This window comes from Humulus lupulus, chromosome 6 (genome assembly GCF_963169125.1).
Source record: "Humulus lupulus chromosome 6, drHumLupu1.1, whole genome shotgun sequence".
In the NCBI taxonomy this organism is placed as follows: domain Eukaryota; kingdom Viridiplantae; phylum Streptophyta; class Magnoliopsida; order Rosales; family Cannabaceae; genus Humulus; species Humulus lupulus.
Window position 1 is genome coordinate 145,383,853 of NC_084798.1, and position 19,902 is coordinate 145,403,754.

Below are 19,902 nucleotides of genomic sequence, written 5' to 3' on the forward strand. Positions count from 1 at the left end.
TGTTGACGCCGCTTTTCGTCAACTTAAATCGTAGAGCAATTAAACAATTAAACAATGAAGCGAATGAATGATGAAGAGAAACAAGAGAGTTTTTACGTCGTTCAACAATCAATTCTGCCTAGTCCACGAGTCTATGTTATTAAGACTTGGAGTTTTCTGGAAATTCTCAGAGATGAATTACTTTCTCTAAAGAAATAAAAAATCGGTCCTTTACAAGTGGTGATTCCTTCTCTATTGATAGAGAAGGTTGCAGAATTCATTCCCACATATTTCAGGAATATATTCTGTATATCAATTGAAATACTGATATTAAATGCATTATCTCCTATATACATGGAAACGTCCCATGAAGATCGGGAACGGGCTATCCCTTAAATGACATCCCTTAAATATTGGGATTACACAACAATAAATATGTTCATACGTAATGGGCTATCCCAGGTGATTCATCAGGTCTTCGAGATCAACAATCGACATTGAGTCTGTCAAGACTTATGGGTCAATCACGAACTTGTCACCCAACTTCACGCTACGATCGGGATAGGTAGGTACTTTCGAGGCTGTCACACCCGAGCTTGCACTTCCCAAGCTCGAACTACCTCGCCTGAGGACGATCGGTAAAAGATATATTCGAGTGTCATGTCATTGCCCATTGTGAGCTTAGAGAATATTCGAGGTTACACATCCTCGAGGTCATTGTTTTACTTCATAGGTTTTACGGCTGGACCATATGATGTTTTCATACATTTCAAGCTCACACATGATGAGCCCAGTTTTCGGGGTCATAACCTCTTATCTCAAAATCTAGGTGTAACATGCATGATCCTAATTATGCTAGTGATTGTTAAGTAAGCTTACTGAATGCCCTACATTTGGATATTTGACATATGATATATACCTGGTTGCATTGCTTACTTGTGAATGGAACTGACTCCATAGTCAGAATCGACAATGGTGTTAGTATTAACTGTGAAGCTGTGACTCATTAGTCAAGTTTGGCAGTGGTACTGAGCACTGGTCGTATGTTATTGGCTTAAGAGTCAAGAACAATTTTACTGTGTTTAACGCAAGCCGAAAAAGATTAGATCTAATCGACATAAGCATTGAATGACTCATCATGAGCATTAATGCTTGACCGACCTCAAGTTTGATGAAAACTAAAAGCGCTTGTCTAGTCTAATGGCTAGTCACTTAGAGCCAGGGCCAGAAGGCCCAGGTGACTGAATTGTCACATGGCTAAGGGTGCGAAACCCACATTAGTGACTCACTCATTAGTCACTCATCTAAGCCAGGGTCAGAAGGCCCAAGTGACTGCATCGTCACATGGCTAAGGGTGCGGAACCCATGTTAGTGACTCACTCATCTGAGCCAGGGTCAGAAGGCCCAAGTGACTGCATCGTCACATGGCTAAGGGTGCGGAACCCATGTTAGTGACTTACTCCTCAGTCACTCATCTGGTTTAAGGCTATAAGCCCAACATGGTTATCACTAGGCATGCCTGTTATGATTCGATAACATGTTATTACTGTTCATGAGCATATTGAGTTTTCTTGCTGAGCTTCGGCTCACGGGTGCTATGTGGTGCAGGTAAAGGCAAAAGAAAGTTGGACCATCCTTGAGTTGGAGAGCTTAGGTGACGATGTGTATATATGCGGCTGCTCAACTGACACGACCGAGGGTTGAAAGAGGAACTAGGGTTAAACCCTATTTTGCCGCTTAGGTCAGCTGGTTGTAAATATTTTGTTGTAATTAACCTTTAAATTATATTTTTAGGATCCCAATGTATATGGTAAACATTTTAGTGAAACGTTGTATCTTAACCAAAAATTTTAACCCTAAACCGCTAATCATACTTAGTTACATGATTATGGCCAAATGACTCGATTATCGAGTTTAGCACTATTTAAAATGCTCACCGTAACAGTCCCTAGGGTAGTAGGGCGTTACAGTCTCAATTAGCGAAAGCACTCGGAATTAAAGGTAAGAAAACTGCACCCAATTATGTGGTTATGTTGGGACTAAGAGTTCCCTATACTTGCATGTAATGTTGTTGATGGTATTATGCCATGTGAACATGAAATAAATAGCCTAAGAGTGTCAGAATTAATATTGGCGCACAAGGGCACGGCTCAGGCATTTGTAGCTGAGGTTAAGTATATAATCACTGAGATCGGCCTAAGCAAGTCGGAGTCAGTGGGATAAACAGAGGGTGCGGCCTAAGGGCGTCGACACTGGATATTGTGTGATATGTTTATTGTTAATCCGAGAATTATGGCATGTTTATTTCCTGGATGTTTGATTATTGGTTTGAAGATTGATATCACGGATTATGTGAACAATGTGGTCTACTGAGTATCTAATTTATGATTTGTGAATTATCTGACTATTGATTATTGATTATGCTCTGTAATATGGTTTTCTTGCTGGGCCTTGACTCACTGGTGCTTCGTGGTGCAGGTAAAGGCAAGGGTAAGCTGGACCAACCCTGATTTGGGGAGCTCTAGGGGTGGAATGTACATAGTCAGCTGATCGGTCGCCACGACCAAGGGATGGTACAGGGACAGAAGAACCTAAAGTGCATATTTTGCCATTATCGTGGCTTGTGGTTGTACATAAACTTTGAAATTTTGTAAGCTGTCCTTTAAAACCTATTTTGGGATCCCATGTATTAAACATTTATTTTTATGAGAAATTTCTTGTTTATGACTAAAATATTTTAACCCTAACCTAATTACGACTTTAGGGTCACGTTTTCAACTATATGACTTGATTAGCAAGTCTTTCACCTTTATAATCACACAGTGTAACGACCTTGGTTATGCAGGGTTTTACAACATGGTATCAGAGCCAAGATGAGCAGATCCGACTTCTGAGACAGCAGGCTCCGTCAGGGAGTGATGCATTTATTGTGCCACCTGTAGTGGCACCGGTTATATAGCTAGTGGAGGTTAGGAATAGATGGGAGCCGTTGTATGAGCGGTTCAAGAGATAGCATCCTCCAACTTTTGAGGGGGGGACCAGATCCACTAAAGGTCGAGTAGTAAATGAGTATGATTACCGCTATCCTGGACTTCATGAGAGTAGAGGGTCATGACAGGGTGGCCTGTGCCACATATATGTTGAGAGAGGATGCCCATATTTGGTGGGAAGTGGCATCACAGACCAGAGAAGTTACTACTCTGGGTTGGGACGGATTCAAGGTTTTGTTCAGTCAGAAGTATTACAATGTTGCCATCATGGTAGCAAAGGTGAATGAATTTGTGGGGTTAGTTCAGGGCAACATGACAGTTATAGAGTATGCCCTGAAGTTCGATAGACTCGCGAAGTTTGCACCAGATCTTGTGCTTATAGATGCAGCTAGGCAGGACAGATTTATCAAAGGGCTTAATGCTATGATAGCCCGAGATGTGAGGATTACAACAGTACCTGGGGGGATGACTTATGCCCAGGCTATTGAGAAGGCTCTTACCGCTGAGGAAGCAGAGAACAAGATCTGGAGGGAGAATGTTGCAAGATGGGAGGGTCGCAGAGTAGTGCCTTCATATTCTGGGTCTGTTAGGGGCAAAGGCCCCAGTGATCTGAAGAGGAAGACCCCTGACAGTTTGACCGCTGCTGGTCCAGATAGGAGAGGTCGGGGTACTCAGGGTGGCCATCAGGGAGGCGGTGATACATGGAGGAGCTATCTAGAGTGCACGAGGTGCAGAAGACGCCATTCGGGCGAATGTCGGGCTAAGGCCTGTTGTGTGTGTGGGGTGGTGGGACACCTCAAGAAGGACTACCCAACAGTGAAGAAAGGGGAAGCAGGGAAGGTGGATAGCTTGACTCCAGCTCGAGTGTTCACCCTGACGCAGGCAGAGGCCGAGGCTAGTCCCTTGGTGGTGACAGGTCAGCTTTCTAGTGCTAGCTCTCCTTATACTATATTGATTGACTATGGTGCTACACATTCATTTGTTTCTAGTAAGGTGATTGATAGACTGTGTAGACCTAGTGAGTACTGCACTGCGAGGTTTGGGACTATATTGCCTATAAGGGAACTGGTAGTTTCTAGGAGGTGGATTAGAGCACTGCTAGTGAGGGTTGATAGTAGGGAGTTATCAGTAGACTTGATTGAGTTGGGTATGGAGGACTTTGATATGATTTTGGGAATGGATTGGCTGATTAGATATGGAGCTACTATTGATTGTAGGAAGAAGATGGTGACCTTTGAGTCGGAGGGAGAGGATCCTTTTGTTTTCGTGGGTGCGGTATGTGGACCCCGCGTACCCATGATATCAGCATTGAGGGCTAGGAACCTATTATAGGTGGATGTATAGGTTTCCTGGCTAGTGTTTTGGAGACTACCAGAGTGTTGCCAGCAGGGCCGGAGGAGACCAGATTAGTTCGTGAGTTCTTGGATGTGTTCCTTGAGGATTTACTAGGGCTGCCACCGCACCGGGAGATTCAGTTCGTCATTGAGTTAGCGCCAGGGACAGAGCCAGTGTCGAGGGCACCATATAGAATGGCACCGGTAGAACTATAGGAATTGAAGATACAATTATAGGAGCTTCTGGATTTGGGGTTCATTAGGCCTAGTTTTTCGCCATAGGGTGCTCCAGTTCTGTTTGTGAAGAAAAAGGACGAGACTCTGAGAATGTGTATAGACTACAGAGAGTTGAACAAGTTGACCATCAAGAATAAGTACCCTCTACCAAGGATCTATGACTTGTTCGATTAGCTATAGGGAAAGACGGTATTCTCGAAGATTGATCTTCGATCTGGTTATCACCAATTGAGGATCAAGCACGAGGATATACCGAAGACGGCCTTCCAAATGAGGTATGGGCATTATGAGTTTTTGGTTATGTCGTTTGGTTTGACCAACGCCCCAGTAGCCTTCATGGACTTAATGAACATGGTGTTCAAGGAATTCTTGGATTAGTTTGTGATTGTCTTCATCGACGACATTCTAGTGTACTCTAGTTCAGAGACAGACCATGAGCTACATCTTCGACAGGTCTTGCAGAGATTAAGAGAGCACTGATTGTATGCCAAGTTTAAGAAGTGTGAGTTCTGGCTACCAGAAGTGACATTCCTTGGACATATTGTTGTTGAAGATGAGATTAAGGTGGATCCATCTAAGGTGGAGGCAGTTAGAGATTGGCCGAGGCCAAGGAACGCCTCAGAGGTTCAGAGTTTCCTCAGGTTAGCAAGGTACTACAAATGATTTGTGGAAGGGTTCTCGAAGATTGCTGCACCGATGAAAAAATTGACACGGAAAAATATGAAGTTCGTCTGGTTAGACAAGTGTGAGAACATTTTTCAAGAGTTGAAGTGACGACTTATTACTGCACCTGTGCTGAGTCTTCCTTCAGAGGAAGGGAAGTTTGTGGTTTATTATGATGTGTCGAGGTTGGGTTTGGGCTGTGTGTTGATGCAAAATGGGAAGGTTATTGCTTATGCATCACGATAGATGAAGGAGTATGAGCAGCGGTATCCTACACATGATTTGGAATTGGAAGCGGTGGTATTCGCACTGAAGGTGTGACGACATTATCTGTATGGGGAGAAGTGCGAGATATACATCGATCATAAGAGTTTGAAGTACTTCTTCACGCAGAAAGACCTGAACATGAGAAAGATGCGTTGGCTGGAGTTGGTAAAGGAATATGACTGTGATATTCTTTACTACCCAGGGAAAGCCAATGTAGTGGCGGATGCATTGAGCCGGAGAGGCTCGGGGCAATTATTTAGTTCCACTCAGATATCGAGATAGTTAGCTGATGAGATGGCCAGAGCGAGGATAGAGTTGGTGGTGGGTCGGTTGGCCAACGTTACTCTACAGTTGACCCTATTAGAGCGGATTAAGGAAAGTCAGCTAGTGGATGCTCAGTTAATGGAGGTTAGAGAGAGTGTTTTAGCGGGAGTAGCTAAGGACTATTCTATTTTTGAGGTCGGTTTACTATGGTATCAGGGTTGAATTTGTGTTCCGACTGATGTGGGGATCAGACGCGAGATACTGGATAAATCACATACTACCCCGTACTCACTTCAACCGGGTACCACAAAGATGTATCAGGATCTACATACGTTGTATTGGTGGCCCGAGATGAAGAAGGATGTGGTGGAGTACATGGCCAGATGTTTAACCTGTTAGCAGGTGAAAGTTGAGCATCAGCGACCAGCAGGATTGCTTCAGCCTTTGGGTATTCACGAGTGGAAATGGGAGGATATTACGATGGACTTTGTGGGGGGTTTACCCAAGACAGTGGGGCTTCATGACTCGGTATGGGTGATAGTGGACAAATACACCAAGTTAGCTCATTTTCTTCTAGTGAAGATGACTTATACGGTGGCTCAGTACGCAGAGTTGTATGTAAGGTCTTCACGAGGTTCCTAAGTCTATAGTGTGAGACCGGGATCTTACCTTTGCCTCCAAGTATTGGGGTAGTTTACAGAAGGCTATGAGGACTCAGTTGAAGTTCAGTACAGCCTTTCATCCTCAGACTGATGGACAGTCTGAGAGGACGATTCAGGTGTTGGAGGATATGCTTAGGGCATGCGTGATCGACTTTGAGGGATCTTGGAGTAAGTACCTCCCGTTGATTGAATTTTCTTTCAATAACAGTTATCAATCAACGATTGGAGTGGCTCCATATGAGCTGTTATATGGTAGGAGATGTAGATCGCCCATTCATTGGGATGAGATGGGTGAGAGGAAGTATTTGGGGCCGGACATTGTTCAGAAGACCAATGAAGCTATTTAGAAGATCCAAGCTAGAATGCTTGGTTTGCAGAGCAGATAGAAAAGCTACGCTGATCCTAAGCGTAGGGACGTGGAGTTTCAGGTTGGGGACTACGTGTTTCTGCGAGTTTCACCACTGCGAGGGGTGAGGAGATTTGGGAAGAAGGGCAAGCTGAGCCCTAGATTCATCGGACCTTTTGAGATCCTGGAGAGGATCAGACAAGTGGCTTACAGGTTAGCTTTGCCACTGTCGTTGTCGGGAGTTAATGACGTATTCCATGTTTCCATGATCTGGAAGTACGTCTCAGATACGACACATGTGTTGAAGTATGAGGAGACAGATTTGACTTGGAATTGCAGACATATTTTTCCTATGAGGATCGACTGGTTCAGATTTTAGATCGGAAGGATAAGGTTCTACAGAATAAGACAATTCCTCTGGTTAAAGTGTTATGGAGGAATAGTAGGGTCGAGGAGGCGACCTAGGAACTTGAGTTAGCAATGTGGGATCAGTATCCCGAGTTATTCAGGTAAATTTCAAGGACGAGATTCTCAGTAGGAGGGGATAGTTGTAACGACCCAAAATTTACTAATAAGGCTTAAGGGCCTTGATTAGTGTGCCGGGAGAGCATATTGGTTTATGTGTGATTTAAATAATTTAATGCATGATTATGTGATAAGCATGCTTATATGATTATATGGATATGTGAAATGCATGACTACGAGTATTAGTATGCAAATAGGCCCTGTTTAGCTTATAGGGGCAAATTTGTAATTTTGGCCCGTTAAGGGCATAAATGTGATTATTTGTGGTAAATTGTTAAGACCACATTATTATGTGGATGCATTTGCAGCTTATGGCTCGAGACGATCCTAGTGCACAGTTTGGCAAAATAGTCACCGGGGGGATTTATGCTCGGCTCGGGGGAGCCTGAGGGTATTTCTGGGAATTTGGGAAAATATATTGAAGATTTTTAGACTTTGGGGGAAAATAATTGGTGATTAATTAGATGACGAGATTTAAGTGGTAAATATTAGGGACACTTGAGGAATTAGCGGGAATTGGGAGTAAATGACCAAAATTCCCTTAGAGTGATTAAAATGCTTGGATTTAATTGGGAGGTTTAAAAGAGTCTTTTGCTTTTTAAGGGGAATAACTGATTTATTATGTTCATTTAGACTTTAGTGGAAGGAGGTAGAAGTGTTAGAAGCTGTGAAGGGGAAAGAAGGAAAAACAGAATTCTCTCTCTCTCACCCTTTCTTGTGGATTTTGAAGCTGAGAACTCAGAGAAAGTCTAGGCTAGGTCTTGGGGATTTTGATTCTTGGTGTAGCTAAGAGGTTCAGCTGGAATTAGCTACCAATTAAGGTAAGGTTTAAAAGTTTTGTCTGAATTTTCTGGGTTTGTTGAGGTTGATCTCTGAATTTGGATTTTGGATGGAAATTTATGGACCTAAGCTTGGGGATTGGAGGAACTAAAGTTTGGAAGGGCATTGAAGGCAACCTAGGGTCGAATTCACTCAGCTGAGGTAACAATTTCTGACTTAGTTTATCTGGGTTTTCTGGTTTAGTTGGTGTTCTTGAGCTTCAGAGCTCAAGTTTAGTTTTTTGTGTTTGATGATGATTGTAGTCAAGTCTTTCATGTTTTTAGGTTGTTTTAGCTGAGGTATAGTGAGTTATAAGGTCAATTTTGAGTTTAGCTGAAGTTTGGAGTGGGTTTTTGGAGCTTTGGCTCGGGAAAGTTCGAAGGAAAAACCCAGAAATTTTGCATGTTCTGGTTGTAGCGCTAGGATAGGAGCACTTCAACGCTATGCTTCGTTTTCTTGGGGGGGGGGGGGGGGGGGGGGGGCGGGGGGGCTGGCTTTCTGACTGTAGTGCTGTAGTGCCCCTCTTGTGGCGCTGTAGCGCTACCCTGCCTCCAGAACTTGGTTTTTAGGATTTCTTTTAGGGTTTTTGCTTGGGGGCTCGGGGGTTGATTCCACCACCTCGTTTGGTGGAATTGGGCTTTTGGAGAGCTTAGGATTGGTTCCGAAGTTGGGCTACGGAATTGAATGTTAATGAGGGTTCTATTTTGCGGTTGTGACTAGGTGTACACTAGGGCTCGGACAAGATCGTGCTCGAGGGTCGTCTCAATTAGCCAAAGCACTCGGAATCAAAGGTAAGAAAACTGAACCATGTTATGTGGTTATGTTGGGACTAAGAGCTTCCTATACTGTATGTAATGTTGTATGATGGTATTATGCCACGTGAACATGAAATAAACGACCTAAGAGTGCTGGAATTAATATTGGCCCACAAGGACGCGGCTCGACCACTGGTAGCTCAGGTTAAGTATATAATCACTGAGCTCGACCTAGGCAAGTCGGAATCAATGGGATAAACAGAGGGTGCGGCCTAAAGGCGTCGACCCTGGATATTGTGTGATATGTTTGTTGTTAATTTGAGGATTATGTCATGTTTATTACCTGGATGATTGATTATTGGTTTGCAGATTGATATCATTGATTATGTGAACAATGCGTTCTACTAAGTATCTGATTTATGATATGTGAATTACCTGACTATTAATTATTGATTATGCTCTGTAATATGATCTTTTTGCTGGGTCTTGGCTCACGGTTACTTCGTGGTGCAGGTAAAGGCAAGGGTAAGCTGGACCAACCCTGATTTGGAGAACTCTGGGGGTAGAATGTACATAGTCAGCTGATCGGCCGCCACGACCGAGGGATGGTACAGGGATAGAAGAACCTAAAGTGCCTATTTTTCCATTAGAGTGGCTTGTGGTTTTACATAAACTTTGAAATTTTGTAAATTGTCATTTAAAACCTATTTTGGGATCCCATGTATTAAACATTTATTTTGATGAGAAATTTCCTGTTTATGACCAAAATATTTTAACCCTAACCTAATTACGACTTTAGGGTCACGTTTTCAACCGTATGACTTGATTAGCAAGTCTTGCACCTTTATAATCACACAGTGTAACGACCTTGGTTATCCAGGGTGTTACAAGATTTGTGTTATTATTTTGGGTATTTTTGTCATTACATTCCATTTATTTAAAGGATTTATTTTTAAATATATCTATTTTTTAACATATATTATTTTTTTTTCTTTTTTTTATTTATTTTACAAAAAGAATTTCTTTTTTATTATTTTGCCTACTCAATACGTGTAAATATACATATGTAACACAGGTAAAATTGAAATTTAGAATAATTGGTTTATTTATTTTTATTTTTATTTGAATGTATAAAAAATGTCGAAATATATATTATAACATGCAAATAAAAGTGATTGCGTAGAAATAATAGTGCATCACACCTATGAATATTGTTAAGGGGCACTCTTTATCCAAAATGGAATATTCATGCTTATTTTTTTTGTAATTTGTTGTTGATTTTGATATAGATTGCAGAGTACCAAGTTATTTTTTGTTGTTGTCTTTGTTATGCTTGAAGTTATTTTATGTTATTTTATTTTATGGTGTCCAAAAAGTATCATGTTACTTTTTTTTGTTTGTTAATTTTATAGATTGCAAAGTACTATATTACTTTTTCTTATTGTCCTTGTTATGCTTGTAATTATTTAAGGTTACTTTTATGGTGTCAAAAAAATAATATGTTACTTTTTGTTTCTATCTTTTGTTAATTTTATAGACTGCATAGTATTAGGCTATCTTTTGTTAATTTTATAGATTGCAAAGTAATAGGCTACTTTTTGTTGTTGTGTTTGTTATGTTTGTAATTATTATATGTTACTTTTATGGTGTCTAAAAAGTACTAAGTTACTTTTTGTTGCTGCCTTTTGTTAATTTTATAGATTGCAAAGTATCATGTGTTACTTTTTGTTGTTGAATTTGTCAATTTTATAAATTGCAAGGTACCAAGTTACTTTTTGTTGTTGCCTTTCTTATACGTGTAATTGTTCTAAGTTATGCTTGTAATTATTTAAGGTTACTTTTATGGTGTCAAAAAAATAATATGTTACTTTTTGTTTCTATCTTTTGTTAATTTTATAGACTGCATAGTATTAGGCTATCTTTTGTTAATTTTATAGATTGCAAAGTAATAGGCTACTTTTTGTTGTTGTGTTTGTTATGTTTGTAATTATTATATGTTACTTTTATGGTGTCTAAAAAGTACTAAGTTACTTTTTGTTGCTGCCTTTTGTTAATTTTATAGATTGCAAAGTATCATGTGTTACTTTTTGTTGTTGAATTTGTCAATTTTATAAATTGCAAGGTACCAAGTTACTTTTTGTTGTTGCCTTTCTTATACGTGTAATTGTTCTAAGTTATTTTTATAGTGTCCCAAAAATACTAGGTTACATTTTATAGTAACTATATGTGGAAGATTGATCTTGGCTAGAGAGGTTGACATGAAGGAAATGTCACCTGATCAAAATCAGTAAGAAATTCCATAAAATTCCACTATCAATATATGTGTGTAAGCAACAAAAAATAATAAATTGTTGTGCATACAACTTTAATGTTAACTATAAACATTTTGTTTTCTTCAATAACTTGGAAAGTACCGGTGTTGTATGGTTTGACCTGAAAAAAAGATACATAAATAATATAAAATCATAATAAGTAAGTGTATTATGAATAAGGTAACCTGATACAAAATTAAACAATACTTCAGAATACCAGGTTACATTTTTTAAACATTGAAAAAATTATAAATAAGAAATTGTAGGTACCACGTTACTTAATTGAGCAAAACAATGCATATAAATAATTTACAATGTACTTTTTGCAATACCAGATTAATTTTTTTTTAGAGGAAATTGCATTTTATATGAGATTTTTAATAGAGTGTGCAAAAATATGGTTTTTTTTAAAAAACGTTAATCTATGGCTTTTTAATTTTTTTTCTTCACTTTTATGGGTTTATTTTCCCATATTCTTGTATAAAAGTTGATTTATGCCATAATTTTACTCTTAATCAAGTTTTATTAATTTGGAAGGGTATGTTTGTAATTTGATTATTATTTTTTTTAGCTTATTTGTTTTTTTATATAACTAATTTTATATTAAATTTTTCTTTGGTTGTTTTGCAATTTTTACCTGATATGGATTGTGTTTATTATAATTTTTTTTTCCTTTATTTTAGATTGTACGTTTTTTTTCCAAATCCTGGGTAAGGTAGCCAGTTACTTGATTTATCTTTGACAGTTATGTAAAAAAAATTCTACAGCTAGGTTAATAATATGTTATAGGAGGAGTAACCAATTACCCTGAGAGGGGTAACTAGTTACCCTGAGAGGAGTAATCTTCTGCTATAAGAGGAGTAACCAGTTACCATAAGAGGGGTGACGAGTTAGTCATATTAAATATGAAAAGAAACATAAAATGTAGCGTCCCAAATTTTCTAATAAGGCTTATGGCCTTGATTAGCATGCCGGGAGGGAAATAATTGATTTAATTATGCTAATATGTGAATTTAATGATTATGTGATTAGAAATGCATGTTTAGGTGAATTAATAAATATGGATGTGGGCCCCATCTTGTTATTAGGGGCATATTTGTAATTTTAGCTCGATGAGGGCATAAATGTGATATATGTGTATATTGTGATTGATACCACAAGAGTGTGGTGATATATTTGTGATGTGCGATCCGAGACGGTCCTAGAGAGCAGAATAGCGAAAAAGTTACAATGGAGTCAAATACCCGGCTTGGGAGGAGCCTAGGGGTATTTTGGGAATGTAGTACATGTTCGAATATTACCGGGTAATGGGTAGTGATTTAATGTTTGTTTAAGTATGTCGAGGATTAAATGGGGATTCATAGGAACACTTGAGGATTTAGCGGGATGTGACAAATGATGGGGTTGCCCTTGTTGGCACTAGAGGATCTAAGATAAACTTGAGGATATTTTAGACATTTTGCAGGCTGGGGGATAGACTTGAACTTAGACATCAGCTGTGGACTCTAGAACTAAGGAAAGACAAAAGAAAGAAACTCTCAGTACTCTCTGTCTCTGTCTCTCTCGGCTCACTCTCTCTTTCTCTTGGGGACTTAGCTAATCTTTGAAATTTTGGTGGTGAAACTTAGAATTTGAAGCTGGGAAATTGGGGAGATAAGCTAAGGGTGCTGGAAAGCTAGTCTAAGCTCGAAATCTTCATTGAGGTAAGGTTACTTACATGTTTTGATGGTCAATTCTGTTGAGAATGAAACTTAGTTAAGTTCTAGACTTAAGATTGAATTTGGTCTTAATTGGGGTGGGTTAGCTAGCTTTCTGGAGTACTAGCACTTCTTAAGGTGTAGTAGAGTTGATTGTGGGGCTCAACTCTGACCTTGGGGTATGTTTAGATTTAATTTTAGGGAGGTTAGCTCATAAAAATGCATGGGAATTCTGGGTTTAGAGGCTCGAGCCGCGGCGCGAGATGTAGCGCGCTGCGACCCATGCCCCTCAACAGAGAGGCATTTCACCTCTGACTTGAGCGCGCCGCAGCCCTTAAGGGGCTGGGCCGCGACTCAAATGTAAATAGTGGCTGTTTAAGGGTTTTAAGCTTGGGAACCCAAATGTTAGGGCTCGGGAAGGGTTCTACTACTCGGTTTAGTAGAATCCAAGGTCCCAGAGGCTAGGTTAATATTTCGAAGTTATTTATTGGTTTAGGACTTGATGGATGGTTATTATGAATGCGTTGTGACTAGGTTTTCAATGAGGCTCAGATTAGAGGACTGTGCTCGGGATTGCATTGACTCAGATTGCTCGGGACACAGGTAAGAGAACTGTTTGTACCCGTAGAGCTACGTGGTGTGTTGTGCTGTATGTGTTGCCTATAACTGTTATGTCAAGCATGTGGTTGTGATTGATCGGCAAGAGCCGGAAGCAGCAAAGGGTCGGGATCGGCATTAAGCACTCTGAATGTAGCCCGCTAAGGCGAGAGCCTCTAAGGGTGTTGTACACACCCGTTCGGTTAAGACCGCAGACCTGGTGCCTGAAAGCACACCCCGAGTGGAGGAGACTACTGTTGTGATACTGTACTGCTAAGATGTTATGCTATTGTGATTATGTGTTGATATACTGCTATGATGCTATGTTTCTGTACTTATGTGCTGTTATACTGCTATGATGTGATGTTGTTGTGCTATTGTGCCATTGCGTATTTCAATAACAATTTGTAGATTGTTCATTGCCTTTGATTAAGTGTTTATTTGTTGAGATAAATTATAGTATGTTGTGCTTTGAGGTTCTCTTGCCGGGCCTCGACTCACGGGTGTTTTGTGGTGCAGGTAAGGGTAAGGAAAATATTAATCAACCATAAATTTTAGAGGGCATGGAGCGGTGCATACATGTTTGTCCTACCTGGCTACCATGGCTAGGGTATTATGAGGAGTGGGTTATAAATGTTGATGGCTGACTGCAAAGTAACTTTTTGAGTTGTAAATATGTTTCTAAACAGTATTTTTGGGATCCCAATATAACCCTTTTTATGATTTAAAGGAATGACCGAACTTTTACACCAAAATCTTATTTGAACGAGGTTACATTATAGTTAACCACACTTTTTGATCTAATACCTAGATTAACGAGCTAGTGGCACATTTTAAAATCACATGGTAACGACCCTAGGGAAGTAGGACGTTACGTCAAATTTGAAGGAAAAAGAGGAAGAACACTTCATTAAAAAAGGAAGAAAAAGTAGCTATGATTTTAGTAACATAGGTAACCAGTTACTATAAAGAACCCAGAAATATATACACACATTAGAATATGAAGATAATCAGTTACCCCTAGAAACATACACACAAAGAACAAGAAGGTAACCAGTTACCCCTAGAAATATACACAAAAAGAACGAGAAGGTAACCAGTTACCTCCAGAAATATACATACAAAGAATGAAAATGTAATCAGTTACCACATATCTGGCCACCTCTCTGCATCACCTCCGACCACGAACCACCTTCCTCCTTCGCCACCGACCACCACTAGAAACCCTTATCCCCTGCACGCGAGCCCTGTTGTTTTGGATTTGGGTGCGCATCGACACCACTGCCGGAGCTGGAGGTGGTTCGTTGTGGAGATGGTGGTGTCGTGCCTAGGCCTGCGCTCAGATGGGGCTCTTGAACGAAGTTGGGGTCTCGGACCGGTGGGGCTCAGGCGGAGCTGGGGTCTCAAATAGTTGGAGCTGGGCTGGGTTTCTGGGCTGGTTTCACGGAGGTGCACCCCTAAGGTGAATCGCAGGTGGTGAGGGTGGGTGGCCGGAAATGATGGTGGAGATGGTGAGGCAGGCGAGTGGAAGACAAGGGCTAGGGCAAAAAGAAAGAGAAGAGAGATGGGAGAGAGAGAACCATGCAACTGAGTTTGGAGAGAGAAAGGGTTTGTGTGGCTGGGGTTTGCGAGAGAGAATAGTGGAATGCTAATTTACAATAGGACCCCTGTTTGGCTGATGTGCTTTGGTTTTAAATTTAGCTTCCATATTTTAGTTAGCTAATAATTGTATTTCCCATACTTTAATTTTTTCTTTAATAAATTTTCCCATAAAAATTAAGAAAAGTATAATTCTCATATTTTTTCCCAGTGATACTATAAAAGCCATATTTTTTTAAAATTTCCATTTTTTTAAAAACCAATTGATGCTCTCCAAGTTCAATCAATTCAAATAGCATGTTCATATCATGTTATTTTATTAAGCTAAAATAATGCAATAAATCAAGTAATATGTTCCTTTTTCAACTATGAGGTTACTTTTTCCAAAATCAATTAATGTTCACCAAATTCAATCAATTAAAATTGCAGGTACATCCCAAGTTATTTCATTAAGTTTAAAAATAAAAAATCTAATGACAAGTTACTTTTTCAGTATGAGGTTACTTTTGCTAAAATTAATTTATTATTACATTATTCAATCAATAAAAATTATAACTACCATATTACTTTTTATAGCGAATATAGTAAATAATCAAGTGACAAGTAACTTTTTAGCCCTTGTTGGGCAACCAAATTATCTTCTAAGTTACTTCATTTAGAGACAAACAACAAAATAGAGAAACATACATAAAACCAGAGAAATGTTGATATTATAAACAAAAGACAAACATATGAAATCAAGTAAAATTAAACCTACATAGCAAACATTCAATCAATATAATTTATAGTTTAGATCAAATCTAACTCATGCAAAATTGCAATTTCAATTTTTCTTGCATATTTTTGTATTCCTAAAATGTCTATTAAAGAAGATGAATGGAAATCATTTTCTCTGGCAACATGAACCTGCTACAGCGAAGAACACCATTTGAAAAAATGGAGAATCTTGAATGGGAAATTTTTTTTTGAAGTTCTCAGCTTCACAACCCCCAATTTGATTACCTCTACGAAACCCACCACTTCTTTGAATTGTTAGGCGACCTCTTAAGCACCATGACAACCTTGATCGAAATAAATAGTGAGCATGGAGATGATGAAGATGCATATAGTAAGAGATGGAGAGAGAGATTCTAGCGTGAATAGAAGAGAGAGAGTGGAGATCGATATATGAAGAGGGAGAGAGGAAAAGAGGGAAAAAAAACCCTTTCAGAAGAGGAAACACAAAAGGCAGTACAGCCCACCTTGCGTTCATTTCGCTGCTTTCCACCATATTTTATTAAGCATCGAAAGTCAATCACCAACGAGGTTGAAGCAATGAACAAAATCAGTAAAAATATCATGCCAAGGGTCCACATCCAAATGTTATGAGAATAATGAAAGAAAACATATGTTGGCTGTACACAACTGCACTTCCATTAGGCCGTTACTATGGCACTTTTATACATTTGAGAAGTCTCATGTTTGTTGTTGTAGGACCTGTAGCAACATTTAAGTACCACCATGCATTCAGGAGGCATCGAACATGAGCCAGTCCAGCACTCGATCTCGAGATGAGGCTCTCATACGAGCCTCTATATCCTCTCGAGATTGGGCTCTCATACTAGCCTGTATAGCCTCTAAATTTATACTGCTGTCATCTTCACTTTGCACTGGTTCAGGTTCATTTTTTTCTTTTTCAGATGTCTTTAGAGTTGACCCTGAATCAGAGTCACTGCGAAAGATGGTCATCGTTTTTCCATATACTTCTCCCATTGGCCATCTAAGTGAAAAGTTAAAGTTCCTATCTTCCTTCTCTTCTGCCATCTGTGCTATTTCTGATGCCGTCTCTCCCACTTTCTTCTTCCCTTTATCAGCTTCTCTCTGCAAGTTTGTGTCCAGCACTCCAGATTTTTCACCAGTGAGTTGTTTAGACGATGGATCTTCAGCCCCTTGCTTAGTTTTCCCCGCAGCATCTCGTTTAGATTCTTCGTCAGCTATTTGAAATGAATTCTCAGCAGGGTCTTGTTCAGATACATCAGCAGTGTCTTCCTTAGTTTCTTCAGCAGTGGATTGTTTTGAAGTTTCATTAACCTCTTGTGTAGACTTCGTAGCAGCATCTTCTTGGGATTTTTCAGTATTGTGTTGTTCATATGTTTCACCACCCACTTGTTCAGTTGTTTCATCACCGCGTTGCTCACATTTCACTTCTGCTTGTACCAGTCTTCGAGGCTTATTAGTTTCAAAAATAAGTTTCGAAGAACGACACAGCTTAATCATATGGTCCATGCAGTCCTTTACATGCTCCTGAAACTCACAAAAGGAAAAATCAAATTCAGATTTCATTAATAGAACAAAAAATTTTAATTAATGAACTCGTTATGAGCGATAAGCCTTGTTCGATCATGTTTACTTACTTCTCTGATGATTCCCTCTGATATTATTTGATCACGAAAACTGTGAAATTGCTGAGGATACAGATGTGAGGAAGCAATAAGTAAAGCTAATGCCGCAATAACCGAAGGCTTTTGTTTCTTGACAAGGTTGCCTGCGTTTAAAGGACAAAAATGTTGCCAATTTTCACTATTTAGATCAAAGCCTTGCTTAATTATAGTTTAATATCTAGATAACTCTCTTTTGTTTTTATTTATAAGATGAACAAAACTATCAAACTTACTCTCTTGTGAATTTATAATGATTTCATTGATGGTTCTGTAACTGAATCCATCAGTGGAGCCAAATTTAGGAACAAAGTACGGCACAAAGCATAAGGCTGTCACAACACGCAGATCACAGTTGAGTCCGTCAAGAATGTTAGACTCCATTGCCATGAATTTCTCCACTTTAAGGATTTCTAGTTCTGGTTTATCTGCCTGCAAAGATAAATCAATTATAATAAGGACAATGTGATAGAACAAACAAGAAATTTGGGAATCATAAATGCAAATATACCTTCAATTTAGAGAATTTGAAATTTCCTTTTCTCATCTTCCAAGCAAGTGTTAGGCAGCATATAGCCATTAATTCCACATTGTGGTCATCACTACTCATTACACTCTGAGAAAACAAATGCAAGAAATATGACTCGTTATACAAAAATGCAGCTTGAGAAAACAGGTATGGATATTCAAAGATCATTCAAACTATACCGGCAAAGAATTTCCCCTTGCGAAAAAGCGATCAAAATAGCTTAGAGCGAGATAAGGTACCAAAGGATCAAAGTATTCATGCTTGGAGTACTGCAAGAAACCAAGAAATTATCAAAGAGAGAATCAAATATAACAAAAAGTAGTCATTCTGGCACAAAAATAAAAATTCATAGGATTCTTGTGCACATTTAATGTTAAGAACACAACAAAAATAACAACGAAAAATATGAGAAACTGAATTCGAAACAGATGTAAAATACTTTAATTTCCTCAGTGGATCGATTTCACTTTTTAAGTACTATAGATTCTAGTTAGAATGCAAACTTTCCCTTCCTCTTTTTGATGCTTTTTATTGATTTTATAATAAAAAATCTAGCAAAAACTTTTCTGAAAGAAATACAAGACATACAGTAAACAACAGAAAACACTATGTCGTAAATTTTCTATCATAATTTTCTGACCAACTAAACGTAGTCGCTCAAGAAAATGTACTGAATTAAGAATCAAGAACGAGCTTGTAGTAGTGAATCAACAACTTACTTTGAATATCACAAGCATAGCCCGAAATCGCAAAGCAAGATTGAGTTTGCTCTTGTTGTGATCCTCATTAAGCGCAATCGAGGATTCGAATTCTAAGTAGCGCTCCAAACCTTCGTTTACATCCAAAGGAATTGGATTATAAGGATCATAATCAGGTACCACAAGCATTTTGCCTTGATGCACTTGGAAGCGACGAGAATAAATACTAAGTAGTGTTTGTCTACTGAGAAAATGGTCGAGACGGAGCAAGAAAATTTCTCTTCTTAAGTTTAAAATACTCAAGAAAATGTGTTTTTAACTCATCAGCCAGTTGTTTGTTACCACAATGGCGGGAAACTTAACGGCCGCTTGGTGGTTGGACATCTCAAACTTTCCGTTCAATCTCTTGTTAGCCCATCAAAAACCCAAAATTAAAAATAATAGTTTATATATTATCTTGGGCCTCTCGGCCACCTCAATTAAAAAAAAAATTAAAACAATAATTTATACATAATTTTTTTTAGTGAATATTTTTTGTTATGAATAACATCTTAAAAAATTATTTTAAAAATATAATATTCTTTTTTTAAACATATAATTTCTAAATTTGATACCAAAAATAGCTTTTTATATCTTTATATTACGGGCCTTTCTACAGTTCCTCAATTGGATTTTAAGGTTTTAGTCATTCTTCTAATCTAAGTTGTTCGATTGTTGGTGGACGGTGAGATTGAGATGTAATATTGACAATGAGTTAAAATACACATATACCCCTTCGTACCCCTTAGCAATTGGTTACGTGTTGTACTTTTCATTTTTAATTTTCAGAATTTTTTATTTAAGAAAGGAAATAAGAGTTACTGGCAAAAAAAAAAAAAAGAAACAGAACAATCCTTCTTTCCCTCCATCTCCGACTTCTTCTTCAAGTTTATTTTATTGGAAGAAAGAAAGGGGGAATCTTTGTTGTGTAATCAGAGGGTTGGGGCGAAAGGGTTTTGGTAGAGCTTGGAAGACATGAGTTGAGTGTTTCTCTATGTTTGTCTCCCTCCCCATTGCTTGATTTCCTCGGGCTTGTTTGTCTGCTAGGCTGGGAAGGTTTTAGTGTCTATTTTATATGTTAAATTTGTTAAAGAGTGGGTCGATAGGGACGTGTAATTGGTGCCAAAGGTTGGTTACATTGATTTTGTTTTTTAATTCCCTGGGTTTTAGTAG

General features: G+C 38.8%; 1 protein-coding gene across 1 annotated transcript; it reads right to left on the minus strand.

Moving 5' to 3' along the window:
* Positions 1 to 16,552: 16,552 nt before the first annotated feature.
* On the minus strand, positions 16,553 to 18,879 carry LOC133785523 (uncharacterized). The gene is made up of 6 exons (XM_062224751.1): positions 18,712 to 18,879; positions 18,172 to 18,261; positions 17,975 to 18,079; positions 17,700 to 17,895; positions 17,440 to 17,570; positions 16,553 to 17,329 (listed from the first exon to the last, which is right to left on the minus strand). The coding sequence occupies exons 1-6, from the start codon at positions 18,877 to 18,879 to the stop codon at positions 16,553 to 16,555; spliced, it is 1,467 nt and encodes a 488-aa protein (XP_062080735.1).
* Between the last annotated feature and the right edge of the window lie 1,023 nt (positions 18,880 to 19,902).

Bases quoted from the DNA above. Each gene is read 5' to 3' on its own strand.
- LOC133785523 (XM_062224751.1), bottom strand. From the start codon at position 18,879: ATGCTTGTGGTACCTGATTATGATCCTTATAATCCAATTCCTTTGGAT. The intron at 18,262-18,711 runs GTAAGTTGTTGA...GGTTTCTTGCAG, and splicing joins CTATGCTTGTGATATTCAAA to TACTCCAAGCATGAATACTT. The intron at 17,571-17,699 runs GTAAGTTTGATA...CTTTAAACGCAG, and splicing joins CATTATAAATTCACAAGAGA to GCAACCTTGTCAAGAAACAA.